Here is a 13,797-nt window from a genome sequence, read left to right as displayed (position 1 = left end):
GCTCCTGCTCCGGCTGTGGATGGGATGATGGTGGCTGGCAGATGGGGGAACACCCTTATCCCCCTGCAGGGTCAGGCAGGAGTTACGCGGGGGCGCAGAGCCGCTCCCCGTGCCGGGGTGATGCAAGGCTGGGTGCTGGGGAGAGCAGCGCAGGCATCCAGTGAGGTGGGGGGCTCCGACTGCAGGGGGCACCGGGACTCAGCCAGAGACAGGGCCAGTCCCATCCCAGGTGGGTCTCCCCAGAGTGCCTCTCCCTGCATCTAAAGCCCGCTTGTCCCTTTTGGGGTCTGGATGTGCCCTTGTGTCAGTTGGTGCTGCTCCCTCCCCAGCTCCCAGACCTGCCGTCCCGGGGACAAGCCACCGGCTGCTCCTCTCACAGCAGCCCAAGGTCACCAGCTCTGTCTCGGCACATTTAACCCCCTTGTTGAGGCCACCCTAATGCTGCTTGATGGGAACAGAGCCTGTGAGCCCGGTGTGAATCGCCTGGCTCCGTGTGCTGGGCCAGTGGGAATTCGGGGCTCCCTCAGACCCCCAGACTCCCACCACTGCGCCCATGGGTTGCAGGGTGGCTGCATGCCGCTGCCCTGCAAGGGCAAAGAGACACTCGGCCCAGCGTGAGCTTAAAAAAATAGGCATTTTTATTCCAATGTAACTAGAGAATTACGACCCAAGAGAGGAGAGGATTACTCACATTTATCGATAGGCTTATTAGATTACTGCCTAAATAGCTGTGCTTTAGCAGCGCGTTTGTCCGCCTCAAGGAGAAGCAGCGAAGGAGGGTGGTGCATCCGAGACCTCATCGTCCTTGGTGGCACAGGGAACTCTGAGCAATGCGGGGCTCTGTATCACGTCACCTAATCCTGCCTTGACTATTTACAGCTTCTCAGGAAGCAAAAGCTTGTAACGTTTGCTTGACTGCGTGGCTGGGCAGGTGCTGAGCTCCATCCCTCCTGTGTGGCCATGTTTGAGGAGTGGGCACATGCCCCCCTCGCGATGGGGCTGTGCTCCCTGCAGCTCCCAACCAGGGCATGCTGATGGGGACCGGCACAGGCTGGGACAGGACGGTGGCACCGCCATCCCTGGGGGCCCTGGCATGAGCGAGGACAGTGCCCCACTTGTCACGGGTATTCCTTGGCCTGGGGGTCCGTGATGGCAACACTGGGTCAGGTCTTGTGTGCCCGGGGACGTGGCAGACCTCCAGCCCCAGTGTCACTGTTAGCGAGTTTGGCTGCCCACATGAAGTGGAGGTTTCTCAGGTGTGCTGGGTTCATCAGCGTTACCCTTGTGCTAACCAGGCTGTTGCCAGTGGCTTACGCAAGGAGCTCTTGCAGGGCACCGATGCGCCCCAGGCCCAGAACCCACCAGGAGCTCATGGTTGAAGCAGTTGTGGGTGATGCCGATGACCCTCGTGGGTCGCGGTCAAGCTGGGAATTAGGGGTGCCTGATAATCCTGCTTCTAGCAACGATGGAGGAGAAAGCTCTACCCCACTACGCCACAATGGGGGTGTCCGAAAAGACGGAGCTGATGGACTCTGAGTCTGACTTGAGCTGCAGGACCTTGGGGTGCTTGGGGTCGGGGAAATCCTCGCTGAGGGCCAGGCGGATCTTGCCATTCTGCGTCTCCCGGACGGGCTCGAGGAAGACCACGTGCTTGTTGGTGCTGACCTTGCGGTTTGGCCCGTCGGTGGTGGGAGGGGTGGTGCTGAGGATGGAGGACTGGGCGCTGCACTCCTGCGGAGGGCTGAGAGGAGCTGGCTTCTTGCAGCAGCTCAGGCAGCGGCAGGGCGTGAGGTACAAGTACATGAGCACGAGCAGCAGGCTCACGATGCACCCCAGCAGGGTTGTGAGACCGGTGCTGAAGGTCTCCCCTTCTGGCTTGGGGTAGTGGACCGTCACGTTGACTTCACACAGCCTGCTGAAGTTGCGGGGGCTGTTGATGGCCAAGCCCACGTAGACCCCCGAGTGCCAGGGCTTGGCCGCTGCGATCTTCAGGCTGCCGTTGCGGTAGACCTCCAAGGAGCGGTTGCTGTTCCCCGGGTGTTTGATGGGCTCATGGTGAGGGGAGATCCACATGTAGGTGGTGGCCCCAGCTGGCAGGCTGGTGTTGCAGGTGAGCAGGAGGGCCTGGCCCACCATCACAGGGAAGGACACGGGGTGCACGTCTTCAGGGCCCGCCGAGCAGTTCTCAAACATGTGGCTGTATTTGAGGAACTTGATCAGGGACCGGGGCACATTGTCAGACACCTTGCAGGTGTGTTCCTCGAAGAAATCCTTCACAGAGCTGAAACCTCGCTGCTTCCAGCGCTGGAGCATCAGGTAGAGCGGGCAGCTGCACCTGATGGGGTTGTTGTGCAGGTACAAGCCGTTCCTGATGTTTTCGGGCAGAGCCGCCAGCTCCTCCACGGGGATGCTGCTCAGGCTGTTGGAGGAGAGGTCCAGCGTGCGGAGGCTGTAGTTTCCCAACCCCTGCACTGTGTGGAAGGGGAAGGTGGTCAGGTTGTTCCAGCTCAGGTAGACTTTCCGCAGGCCGCTCAGCTTGGCGAAGGCGTTTTCATCCACTCGTGTAATGCGGTTGTTGTAGAGCAGCAGCTCCTCCAAGCTCACCAGCGTGTCAAAGTAGTGCGTCTCGACGGCGTGCAGGTGGTTGGAGGACATGTCGAGGTGCCGCAGGTAGGAGGCATTGTGGAAAGCCTGCGGAGAAAGGTCCTTAATCTGGTTGTGACTGATGTGGAGGGCCTCGAGGTGCGGGAGGGCGGCCAGCCAGTGGTCTCGGAGCTGGGTGAGGGCGTTGTGGCTGAGGTCCAGCGTGGTGGCGGTGGGTGGCAGCGCCCGGGGCACGCGCTGCAGCGTCTGCCGGCTGCAGCTCAGCAGGTCGGAGGTGCAGATGCAGGCGGCGGGGCAGCTGCGGGTCAGCGGGGCGGCGTGGGGAGCGCGGCCGTGGGCGCACAGCACCAGCAGCACCAGCACCGGCAGCTTCGCCACCCGCGTCCAGAGCGGCTCTGCGGCCACCCGCGGGGACATGGTGGCCGGGCACGAGTCTCTGCGCAGCCCAGCCGGGCTCCACAGGACACGAGAGGAGGAAAACGTGCCGCGGTCCCCCCGCTCCGGCGCTGGCTCGGCGGGGGGCTCTACCAAGCATCCACAGACGCCCCTTTGCACCCCGCAGAGGAGGATCCCGGCTCCAGCCGTGGGGCTTGAAAAGAGTTAAAGGGCGGCATCGCCCTGCCCGGCCCCGCCGCGCCTCACGCCGCCTACCTGCGCTCCGGCCGGCGGGGGGCTGCCCGGCCCCCGGGGCCGGCGGGGCGGGGGGCAGCCGGGGCTTGGCATCGGGGGGCTGAGCCGCTCCGGCCGTTCGGGGCTCTGGTTCGGGCTGGGCGAACGCCTCGCTGCCTCCCGGAGCCGCGCGTCCCTGGAGCGCCAAGTTTCTCAGGGCTCAGCGCCGCCACGGCACATCCCCACATGCTCCGCTCGCCGGCGGGGCCCCCCCCCCCGGCCCTCCAACCCCGGCACCCCCCGGCCAGCGCCTCCCGGGAGCCGGGCTCGCTGCCGCCCCGCCGGTCGCTCCCGCCCCTATTTAGTGGCCGGCGGGGCGCGGCGGGTGGGCCGGGCGGGAGCCCATTGGTCCCGGCGCGGGGAGTGGTGGCCGCGGCGGTGGCCGTGGCCGTGGCGGTGGCCCTCCCTCGCCGTCCTGCGAGGGGGCAGGGCGAGGCGCAGCCGGCACCGGCTCTGCGCGGCCGCTTGTCCCCGGGGGGGGACCCGGGGCCACCTCGCCGACACCCCCCCCCCACCACCACCACCCCGGCCTTACCGGTGCGCAGCCGCCCGCCCTCCTGCTGGAGAACCGCAACCTCAGCCGGCTGCGAGGCGGCCGCGCTGCTCCTTGCCCAGCCTCCGGGAGGACGCTGGAAAAAAACCCGCCCCATCGGCACCTCTGCGAGCCCTTGGTGGCCCATTCTGCACCCAGGCTGGGAGGGGGATGGCGGTCATCATCCTCAGCATCTTCTTCCCCCGCCCCCCCCGCCCCAGCTCCGCTTAGCACCCGGTCACGGTCCTTCCCGCTGCTCTCCTCCTCACCCCCCACCCTGCATGAACTGTCAGGGATCCCCCCCAGCCCCCCCGGCCATGGGGTGAGCCCAGTGGGGTCCCCACGGCAGAAGGGGTGCTGCAGGCTGCCGGTGGGGAGGGGGCGGCTACAGGGTGAAGGACGCACAGGAATGTCATTGCCCAGGGCCCGGGCACGTTAGTGGGAAGCGGAAAGCCGGGCTGGGGAATTGGTTTCCATTAGGGCAGCAAAAAGCTAATTTGGCGGCTGCGGCTGCCGCGCTCAAGGGGCTGTTAACCCACTGCACCCCGGCCCAGGCCCAGCCTCCGCTGCTGGGCTTCTCACAGCCTGCCCGTGGGGCAGCTGTGCTTGCCCGAGGGCTGGCCACAGAGCCAGTGCTGCTCCTTGCCAAGGGCCACGAAGAGGCCACGGCACTGGTGCCTGATGGAGACGCTTGTTGAGGTGCCCTTCATCTGTCCTGGCTGTCCCCGCTCACGCTTGAAGCCAGGGAGAGTCACGACTGCTCCCTTCCACCTCGGAGCACCCGCCTGCCTTGGGGGCACCTTGAGCCGTCCCCTTGGTGCAGGGCAGGAGGCTGCAGCCCCCGGCGTGAGGCTGCTGCATGGCATCTCTCCTTTTACCCTTGCGGTGCTGTGAAGCGAGGGTGGTGCGGGCTGCCTCAGCCACCCTGCAGCTCCCCAGGCTCAGCCGGGCACCGGTGCGCGAGGGCTGCAGCCTCAGCAAGTGCTAATGCACCGTATCGATCCTCTGAGCTGCTGAGCGGGGGTGGCGGAGGAGGAGGAGGAGGGCTGCTGCCCTTCAGCTGCATTTGAGCGTTTCCCCATGCTGCCAGGAGTCGGGGAGGGGAGGTCACTGGCTGGGGATGCAGCTGGGTGGCCTTGTGACCACAGGGTGGCTTGTACCTAGGGCAAAGGCCTGACTGTGTCCCTTTGCAGGGCCGAGCGTGCGACAGCGGTGCTGCTGGCGGACCCCTGCTTCCAGCTGCGCTCCATCCAGTACCTGCTGGGCCACGCTGAGCCCTTGGCCCTGGCGGCTGCTGCCCCGGCCACGGACAAGCGCCATTTCTCCCTGCATACCTGTAAGTGTCAGCACTGCGTTGGGAGCTGGGCTGTGCTCATCGCCCAGCCACGGCTGCGAGGGGGGGACAGGGATGCAGGTGTCTGTGTCCCCTGTGACATGTCCCAGCCCCCCCCTCAGCCCTGGGGACAGGCATCTATGGCTCCCACACTGTCCCCCAGCAGTGGCACTTGGGATGGGGCTGTGTCCAGTGCCCTCTTTTGGCAGCAGTTTTGTCCCTTCGTGGTGCCCAATGCCAGGCTTGCTGTGCCCAGCATGGGGATCCCTGTCCCTGCCACCAGGGTCCCTGTCCTGGCTGGTCCCCAAGGGTCACATTCACCCCACGCACACCCGGTTTGTCCCCACAGACACAGAGTACATCAGTGCCGAGGAGCTGGTGAAGGTGGACAAGATGCTGAGCCACCTGAGCGAGGAGTCCAAGCAGGCAGCTGCCACCACGCTGGTGAGTGCCCCCAGCCCGGTCCCCACGCTCGGCAGCAGCCCCGGCTGCCGGCACAGCTGCCCTGGGACATGGGGCTTTCACTGCCAGCGCTAACGGCCCGGTGCCCCCACAGCCCACCAGCGAGGAGGACCTGTGCCCTATCTGCTACGCACACCCCATCTCGGCCATCTTCAGACCCTGCTCCCACAAGTCGTGCAAGTGAGTAACTCATGTGTGCGACCCCCACCGGGGTGACTGCCCGCCCCTGGCCCCCCCCACGCCGTGCGGGGGGAGCTCACGCTCTTTCCTCCTCTGTCCCAGAGCCTGCATCAACCAGCACCTGATGAACAACAAGGACTGCTTCTTCTGCAAGGCCACCATCACGGGGGTGGACGACTTCACCAAGCCAGCCAGCTCGTAGCGCCCAGCCCCGTGCCACGGGCTCCCCCAGCTGAGGGGGGCGGCCCCCCCACTGCCCTGCCCAGGGCCACAGGGCCCTCGCCCGCAGGGCCAGGACCCAGCGCGGGGCAGGGGGGCTGCAGGGAGGGAGAGGCCCGATGCCAGGCTCCGGGGCCAGCGTTCCCCTCGCCCAGTGCCTGGGTCACGGCAGCCTTTCTGCCCCACGGGCCGTTCTCAGGGAGGGGAGCCCGAGGCCTTGGCTCCGTGGCAGCCCTGGGGCCGGGCCGGGGGGGCCGGGCTGGGCGTTCGGGCTGTTAACTTGCCCCTGGCTGGGGGCTGACTTCATGAAATGCAGCATTAAATTATTCTTCCTTATGTGGTGCCCTGAGACATGGGGAGGGGAAGCCAGGCCAGCCCTGGCGAGCGACCCAGTGCTCGGGCCATGCTCAGATGACACTCAGCAGTGGATGGAAATATAAATATTTAATCCAAGCAGAGCCGGGAGTGCAGGGCCCACCAGGGGCTGCTACATGATGATGCGTGGCTCTGGCACAGACTCGGCGATGGACTTGTGTGGCAGCACGTTGGCCCCATTGAGGTAGAGCTCGTCGTTGACGATGACATCCTCGCCCAGCACTGTCACGTTTTCCATGCGCACCTGCCCCAGAGAGGCCCCGTCAACGCGTGCCCCAGCACAGGGCTCAGTGCCACGCTCCTGCCCGCAGGCACCGGTGCATCCCTCCGGCCGCAGCCCGAGGAGGCAGGAGGGCAAGAGCTGAGCCCCGATGCCCCGCGGAGGCACCCACGTCCTCACCCACTGCCCCACGGAGCAGCTCCAGCCCACGATGCAGGACTCCAGCCAGGAGTGGGAGCGGATGCGGGCCCCCTTCAGCACAGTGCAGCGTTTGATGCGCACCCCGTCCTCCACCACCACGCCGGCCCCGATCGTCACGTTGGGGCCAATGACACAGTTTGCCCCAATCTTGGCGCTGGGGTCCTGGAAGGAAGAGGGGCTGCGCCGGGGCCGGGAGGGCAGCCAGAGCTCTCGGCACGGCCCGTGCCGCTCGGCCAGCGTGGGGACAGGAGGGCACAGCTCGAGGACGGCAGCGAGGACAGCAGTGGGAGGACGCAGAGAGCCCGTGATGCGTGCCTGGGGCTGGCGTGCTGGGGGCTGGCACTTACCACCAGCACGTTCCCTACGACACCGGGCCCCGAGTGCAGCTTCTCAGGGTGCTGAGCCCGCAGCGCCTGCAGGTACATGCACATGCCCGTAAGGAAGTCCTTCGGCTGCCCGATGTCCATCCAGAAGCCTGCAGGGACAGAGCCGCGGTGACAGCCCCCAGCACGGGGGTGGCAGTGCAGACAAGACCCCCCCGCCATGCCGCCTGCACCGTGGGCAGGGCCTTACCCTGCAGCTCCATGGCGTAGAGCTGCCCCTCCTGCGCCATGGCTGGGAAGATCTCCTTCTCGATGGAGGTGGGGCGCAGCTGCGGGGACGGGGCACAGGGCTGAGCAGGGCGCCCAGCCCCCAGCCCAGCCCAGCGCCCCGGCCCGTACCTGGATGCGTTGCAGGATGCCGGGGTTGAAGATGTAGAGCCCGGCGTTGATCTTGTTGGACACGAAGACGCGCGGCTTCTCCACGAAGCGGCAGATGCGGCCGGTGTCGGCCTCGCTCACCACCACGCCGTACTTGGCCGGCTCCTCCACGCGGGTCACCACCAGAGAGCCCTCACCGCCGTGCTGCCGGTGGAAACGGGCCAGCGCCGCGAAGGGGAACTCGCAGATCACGTCGCTGTTGAGGACAAAGAAGGGCTCCCCGCCCTCGGCCAGCAGGTCCCGCGCCAGCGCCAGCGGCCCCGCTGCCCGGCCGTGAGTGACGCCGCAGGGACGGGGTGAGCCCAGTGCCAGGGTCCTCCTGGCCCCACCTGTGCCCGTCCCAGCGCCCCTGCTCCCCACTGGCCCCCCCACAATCCTCACCCAGCCCTGCTGTCCCTGCTCCTTCCTGTGCCTGTCCTGATGTCCCCGGTCCCTCTCATCCCGCCCACCCTGGCGTACTAATCCCGTGGCCCCCAGCCCTACCCACACCCACCCCGCTGCCCATGGTGTCCCCCAGCCCTGTCCATATCCACACTGTTGGCCACGGTGGTGGCCTCCCCCGTGTCCCCTATGTCCCCCAGCCCTACCCACGTGATCCCCATGTCCCCCAGCCCTACCCACACCCACCCTGCTGCCCACGGTGTCCCGCAGCCCTGTCCATATCCACACTGTTGGCCATGGTGGTGGCCTCCCCCGTGTCCCCCATGTCCCCCAGCCTACCCACGTGTCCCCCATGTCCCCCAGCCCTACCCACGTGTCCCCCATGTCCCCCAGCCCTACCCACACCCACCCTGCTGCCCACAGTGTCCCCCAGCCCTGCCCACACCCACGCTGCTGGCCATGGTGGTGGCCTCCCCCGTGTCCCCAGCCCTACTCCAGCTGTCAACCTCCCCCCGCAGCCCACCCCGCTGTCCCCGGTCCCCCTCCGTCCTGCCCACACCCTACCTGTGCCCAGCGGCTCCTTCTCGTGGGACAGGGAGATGCGGATGCCGAGCTGCGGGCACAGGGTGAGCGGCGGGTGTGGGAGGCGGGCGGGGTGGGATGGGGGGGCGACAGGGGGACACGGCCCTTACCCGCTGCTCCTGTTCCCGCATGGCAGCCCCCAGCGCCTCCGACATGTAGCTCACCGCCAGCACCACATGGCTGACACCGGCCTGCGGGAGCGCGGGTCAACCGGCGGCGGGGAGGGCTGGGGATGCCCAGCACCACCCCCCCCCCGCCGCCCCCCACCTGCCGCAGGGCCTCCAGCTGGTGCAGCAGCAGCGCCTTGTTGCAGAACTCCACCAGCGGCTTCGGCCGGCTCAGGGTCAGCGGCCGCAGCCGCGTCCCGAAGCCGCCCACCAGGATCAGCGCCCGCATCCCCCCGCCGCGCCGCGCCGCGCGCCACGTCAGCGCCGCGCGCGCCTTCCGCGTCACCGCCGCCCCGCACGCCCCGCCCACACCGCGCTCCGCCACGCCCCCTCCCGGTCCCACCGCCCGCCCCGGGTCCTACCGCCCGCCGCCGCCCCGGCGGCACCGACCCCCGCGGCCGGGTTCTGCGGAAAACGCAAGCCCCGGGGCGGCCCGTGATGAGAGGAGGGAAGGGGCAGGGCTGTACCGGAGCACGGGGCAGGGCCGTACCCAACACCGCAGCTGACGCCACCCGCGCTCGGGTGCTGCCCGAGCTCCCCCCAGCCCCGTCCCCCGGCGCGGAGAGGCAGGCACGGCACACCACGGACAAAAACAGATCCTTTAATGGTTTTTGGTTCTCTGTGAAGCACAAACAAGGTGATTATTCATGTAAAAACAAACGGGGGTCAAGGCTATGTACAAGCTGTGGAGTCCCACCGCCGTGGGCCGAAGGGCAGGGGAGAGCCGGCTCCCGGGGAGCCCCGTCCCCGGCCCGGCGAGGAGGGGGTCGCAGTGCTCCCCGAGGAAGGGCCCTGCGCCCGCCCGGCCAAGGCCAGGCCCGGGGCGGGCTGTGCCGCGGCTGCTCCCGGTCGGTACCTGGGGCTCCCTCCTCCAAACCCGTGAGCCCTGCCCCGGCGCCGGGGTTTAACAGAGGTCCTGGGCCAGAGAGCCGGGGGGGGGGGGGGTGGGGGGGTGGAGCAGGGGGCTCGGGCAAGCTTCTGAGTACGGTTTAGGACAAAGCCCCCCTCCGCACCCCTCGGCCGGCCGCCAGCCGAGCACGAACACTTTCCAAGCAGACCGTGCACACACAGAGTCGGCACACATGCTACATGCGAGAATTCCCCAAACAAGCTTTCCTGAAGTTTGAAAAAAAAAAAAAAAAAAAGCCAAAACAAAAAACGAACAAGCCCAACCCTGGCCTTGTGGGTACCCAGGCAGTTTCTCAGGCAGCCAGGGCGAGGGTAATGCCATGGAACAAGGCAGTGACACGGGGGAGGGAGCAACCGGGGGTCCCAGCACAGAAACACAGGGGGTGATGCAGAGGGGGTACGGTCCGGTACCACCAGGCCACGGTATCAAACGTTAATGCCCTTGTCAAGGGAAGCCACCGGTAAAGCACCGGCTCAGGGAAGGAGCACAGGCAGCAGAGCAGGTCCCAGCTGCCTCTTTCACCCCCAAACTGGTCATTTATTCTGGAAAAGACGGACTCCGTGAAGCAAAGCTGAACAGTCAGACAGTGGCACTCCCTGCCCAGCCAGATCCCCCCCTCCCCTGCAAACCCCCAGGGAGGAGAAGGGGGGGGGGGGGGGGCAGCCCTAACCCCTGCCTCTCCTTCCACCACCCCCGTGCCCGGACCCGCCGGAGGAGTGTGGGCTGGGGGGCTGAGGCCCCACCGGGGGAAGAGGGCAGCCCTAGGCTGGAGGGACACGCTCGCCTACGACCTGTGGGACCAAGGTGACACGAGGGGAAGGGTTGAAATGGTCCGAAAGGCCCCACTGCAGAGCTGGGGTCACGTTAACTGCTACAGATACTATTGCTAGCCCACGAGCTGAGTTCTTGCTTGGTCAGTGGTCCAGGGCTGAGTTACTCTTGCAGATCCCCGTGCCTGCCTGGGCTGCCCCCTGGGGTGGGGAGCAGGCCCTGGGCCCGAGCACAACTCCAGGGGTGTGGCATTCCCTCCTGGGCGCAGCTCCGCCAGGGGTTGCATTTGGTCATGTTATTTCTGTGTTTGGGTTGGTTATTCACAGTGCCCAAACAGCAGAAAAAGGCAGCATCAAAAGCAAAGCCCCATCGGCAATACCCGGGGCAGAGCTAGCGACGCCAAACGCACGGACCAGCAGCTGTGCTGCTCACCGTCAGTGCCACAGAGCCGGCCGACTGGTAGTCGAGCACCCTTTCCAAATAATTCAGGAGAATTTCAAAGGGAAGGCTCTCCCGGGGCTCCTGAGGCAGAAGGGCTCCTCACGCCACAGCCCTAGTCCCCCGAAGAGCCCCAGGCTCTCCTGGTTTCTCTTCCCTACGTCCAGGTCCTCCCTCCAGAACGCACACGTGACGAGTGAAGAACCGGGACACCCAACACCCAGCAGGCATCGAGGGAGCCTCCTCCAGAAGGCAGAGCTAGCGTGGTCAGAACCATCTGGTCAGCATGAGGAGCTCTTCCATCCTGCCTCCCCTCAGCTCTTCTATCCAAGTACATTTAAAAACAATGGAGCAATACAATTGTTTAAAACCAAAGTTGTCCACTTTTTTCCTGTGGTAGTAGGTGGTCTTGTCTGCTCCTGCCACCAGGACAAGAATAAGAGGCCGTAGCCCAGGGCTACTGGTTTTCCTCACGCATCTGTTCCATGATGTTGATGAGGCTTTCCAGCCCGAATACGTAACCCATGTCGGGTCCATCATGCACAGTGGGGTCATCGCGGAAGCCCTTGAAGGTGCTGTGAGCAAAGTCAATCATACGCACGTCCACCTTGGGCTGGGCCGAGCAGCCGGGCTCCGTGCCGCCGCCATCCTGAAGGCTCTCCGGGAGAGCGCTGTCCACCCGCTTCAGGCGCGTCTCCGGCCGGCGCTCCACAAACATCCCCGCCCTGCTGTCCTTCCCATCGTAAATGATGAGAAGGGAGCTGGAGTAGAAGCGGTAGGAGGCCTGTCTCTCCAAAACCGCCTTCAGGCTCCGCAGTTTGGCGAGGACAGGCTCAAAGAGGTCCTTGCGCAGCTCAATGCCGTTGTGGAGGTACTGGTAGAGGGCGTTGCGGAAGCCCTCGATGGAAAGACCGCGTCCATAGTATTTATTCCTGCATAAGTAATGCCCTGTGTCCAGCTGATAGACCTAGAACGCCAAAGGAAATGCACATCAAGTGGGAGCAACAGGTGAAGGCCAGGCACAGAGCACCCGGAGCTGGCCTGCACCGACAGGGCAGAGGGAACTCGTTCTGTCCCCACCACACCCAGGAGGGAGAAGGAAACAGCTCTGCCTGTTCCCTGAATCCCAGAGCAGCTCACAGGTGCATCCCACGGGCACAGGCAGGGTGCCCAAGCACTGGTTCTCTCCCAGGACACCCAAAGGGCAGCTCATCAGTCCGAGCATCCCCAAGAGGCATGGTACAGACCCCGAGGCTTGAAAAGCAACGTCTTACAGCAACTCGGACAATCCTCCAGCAGCGGGAGCTGCTGGCACGTATTGTCATTATTATGTGGCATGTGATTAATAAGGAGCCCATTGCTTCAGAGGCTGTGGGCAGAGATCTGGATTACAAGATCCTTCTGTGGGTAGGAAAAAAAGGAACAACTATTGCCCAACAGCACCAGCAGCAAATCCTTGTGTGCAGGGCCTAGCCACAAGAGGAGAGCAACTTTTTAACTCTCAATACTGTACCAACAGCAAATGTCAGCTGATGCTGGGACGGAGGGACACCTCCCTCTCCGGGCACCATGACTCTAGCTGAACTCTAAGCCACAAAAACAAGGTTATTAGAAAATCCCCTAGTTATCTGTGAACAAAACAGCTCAGATAAAGCAGGCCATCTCAGAAGAAGCAGGTTCCTTTGTTCTAGGCTTAGAAATGAAGTCAAAAAGCATGTACCATCAACACTGGTGTACCTACCTGAAGTGGGAGACTCTGTAACTCAGTGCTCAGCAGAAAACACTAACTGGGAGGTCTCATGGGGCTGCGGAAAGGAACAGGCAGCACTTGCAGCCTTTGGGATCCCTACCTGCATCCCACACACACGCACGCCCAGGGTGGCAGAAGTGCTCTGTTCACACTTCTTCATCTGCCGAGCAGCCTTCTCCTCAGACGCATCGTCTCCGTGCTGCCTGGTCCCCATCTTCAGATCAAGCACGCAGGGAAGCTTGAAGTGATGCACCACGTTCTCCAGTAAAAGGAACTCTGGGAGAGGTGTCAAGGAAAGCTCACCTGGCAGAGACACTGCTCCCTGTGGCCATCGCAAGCAGGGAGTTGGGCCAGCATGAGACAGGGTCGGGCAACAAACAAATAGCAACCAAAGAACAGACAGAACGAACTGTTTGGGGAGGTGAAGAAAACGGACAAAACGCCAAGAGTGGCGCCCAGGCTTTGACAGCTGGTAGAAGAAATCAGCCTGGAAAGTGGAACAGCCAACAGTAAGCAAGGAGATCACATGCAGGCGTACTGGAAACTCAGCAGGGGGGAACCGAAGAGCAAAATGCTAGTGTCAGGAAAGACACAGTATGCCAGTGAGAACTGCTGATGCATTAAAGGAGAGCTTAAAGTCTAATCAAATTACCAATTTAACCATATGGACAAACAATACAATCCCCACAGACCAAAAACTCAAGGCTCAGGTGACAGCACAGTACTGTTGCTATTGGGCTGCCCAGGACAGCAACACTGCCCGACACACCGGGGGAAACCGGGGAGGCTACAAAGGCAGGAAACGGAGCAGTAACGGGAACCTCCAATTAGCAGCACACACAATGGGCAAACCCTCCATTTGGGCACAGCCCTGAGAACAAACCCTACACAATCAGTGCAGCAGCTTGTCCCAAAGGGGAAAAAACAACCCTGAAGTTTGCCCTAAGCTGCCCTGCAGGGCACGGCTCACCATGTTACGCTGAAATGGCAACCAGAGCACAGCTAGATTAAACCTACAAGGAAGTTCAACATTTAGGGAAAAAAAAAAAAAAAAAAAAATCTATCAGCTATGTTTGATTTTGAAAGAGGAACTTCATAAAAATAAGGAAGTGTGATTAAAAAGTGTAGGACAGCCAAAGAGAATTACTTCTCTGCAAGTGATTCAGGCTATTTAAAAATAAATGCTGGAGGCTCAAAGCACCCATTTGAGAATAGAAAAAGGAAGCCCACACAGTTAGAATG

The 13,797-nt window shown here is 63.7% G+C and overlaps 4 protein-coding genes across 17 annotated transcripts in view; 1 reads left to right on the top strand and 3 right to left on the bottom strand.

The window, feature by feature from the left end:
- RNF123 (ring finger protein 123) overlaps positions 1–6,335 on the top strand; it is a 51,135-nt gene extending 44,800 nt beyond the window's left edge. For all 3 annotated transcript variants that reach the window (XM_074836559.1, XM_074836560.1, XM_074836558.1), the window contains exons 36-39: positions 4,999–5,141; positions 5,488–5,582; positions 5,695–5,780; positions 5,883–6,335. In XM_074836559.1, coding sequence (XP_074692660.1) covers positions 4,999–5,141; positions 5,488–5,582; positions 5,695–5,780; positions 5,883–5,982 — 424 coding nt within the window. In that variant the 3' untranslated portion in view covers positions 5,983–6,335. The remainder of the gene's footprint in view (positions 1–4,998; positions 5,142–5,487; positions 5,583–5,694; positions 5,781–5,882) is intronic.
- On the bottom strand, positions 933–3,802 carry AMIGO3 (adhesion molecule with Ig like domain 3). 2 transcript variants are annotated; one of them, XM_074835892.1, is made up of 2 exons: positions 3,256–3,802; positions 933–2,691 (listed from the first exon to the last, which is right to left on the bottom strand). In XM_074835892.1, the coding sequence occupies exons 1-2, from the start codon at positions 3,325–3,327 to the stop codon at positions 1,489–1,491; spliced, it is 1,275 nt and encodes a 424-aa protein (XP_074691993.1). In that variant the 5' UTR covers positions 3,328–3,802; the 3' UTR covers positions 933–1,488. The 2 variants fall into 2 exon arrangements, with proteins under 2 accessions (XP_074691993.1, XP_074691992.1); XM_074835891.1 differs by having other exon boundaries at positions 933–3,802.
- An 89-nt stretch (positions 6,336–6,424) lies between the features above and the next one.
- Positions 6,425–8,974, bottom strand: GMPPB (GDP-mannose pyrophosphorylase B). Its single transcript, XM_074836572.1, has 8 exons — positions 8,787–8,974; positions 8,630–8,710; positions 8,502–8,550; positions 7,518–7,819; positions 7,369–7,447; positions 7,143–7,270; positions 6,775–6,957; positions 6,425–6,618 (listed from the first exon to the last, which is right to left on the bottom strand). Exons 1-8 carry the CDS (start codon positions 8,913–8,915, stop codon positions 6,487–6,489), a joined length of 1,083 nt encoding a protein of 360 aa, XP_074692673.1. The 5' UTR covers positions 8,916–8,974; the 3' UTR covers positions 6,425–6,486.
- A 297-nt stretch (positions 8,975–9,271) lies between these two features.
- The window catches only part of IP6K1 (inositol hexakisphosphate kinase 1), a 39,172-nt gene continuing 34,646 nt past the window's right edge, over positions 9,272–13,797 (bottom strand). For all 11 annotated transcript variants that reach the window (XM_074836564.1, XM_074836563.1, XM_074836561.1 and 8 more), the window contains 2 exons: positions 12,656–12,831; positions 9,272–11,772 (listed from right to left, as the gene is read on the bottom strand). In XM_074836564.1, the coding sequence (XP_074692665.1) occupies positions 11,263–11,772; positions 12,656–12,831 (686 nt within the window). In that variant the 3' untranslated portion in view covers positions 9,272–11,262. The remainder of the gene's footprint in view (positions 11,773–12,655; positions 12,832–13,797) is intronic.

This window comes from Strix aluco, chromosome 11, assembly GCF_031877795.1.
Source record: "Strix aluco isolate bStrAlu1 chromosome 11, bStrAlu1.hap1, whole genome shotgun sequence".
NCBI lineage: Eukaryota > Metazoa > Chordata > Aves > Strigiformes > Strigidae > Strix > Strix aluco.
The sequence above is the reverse complement of the archived record's forward strand: the minus strand, read 5'-3'. Positions and strand labels throughout refer to the sequence as shown.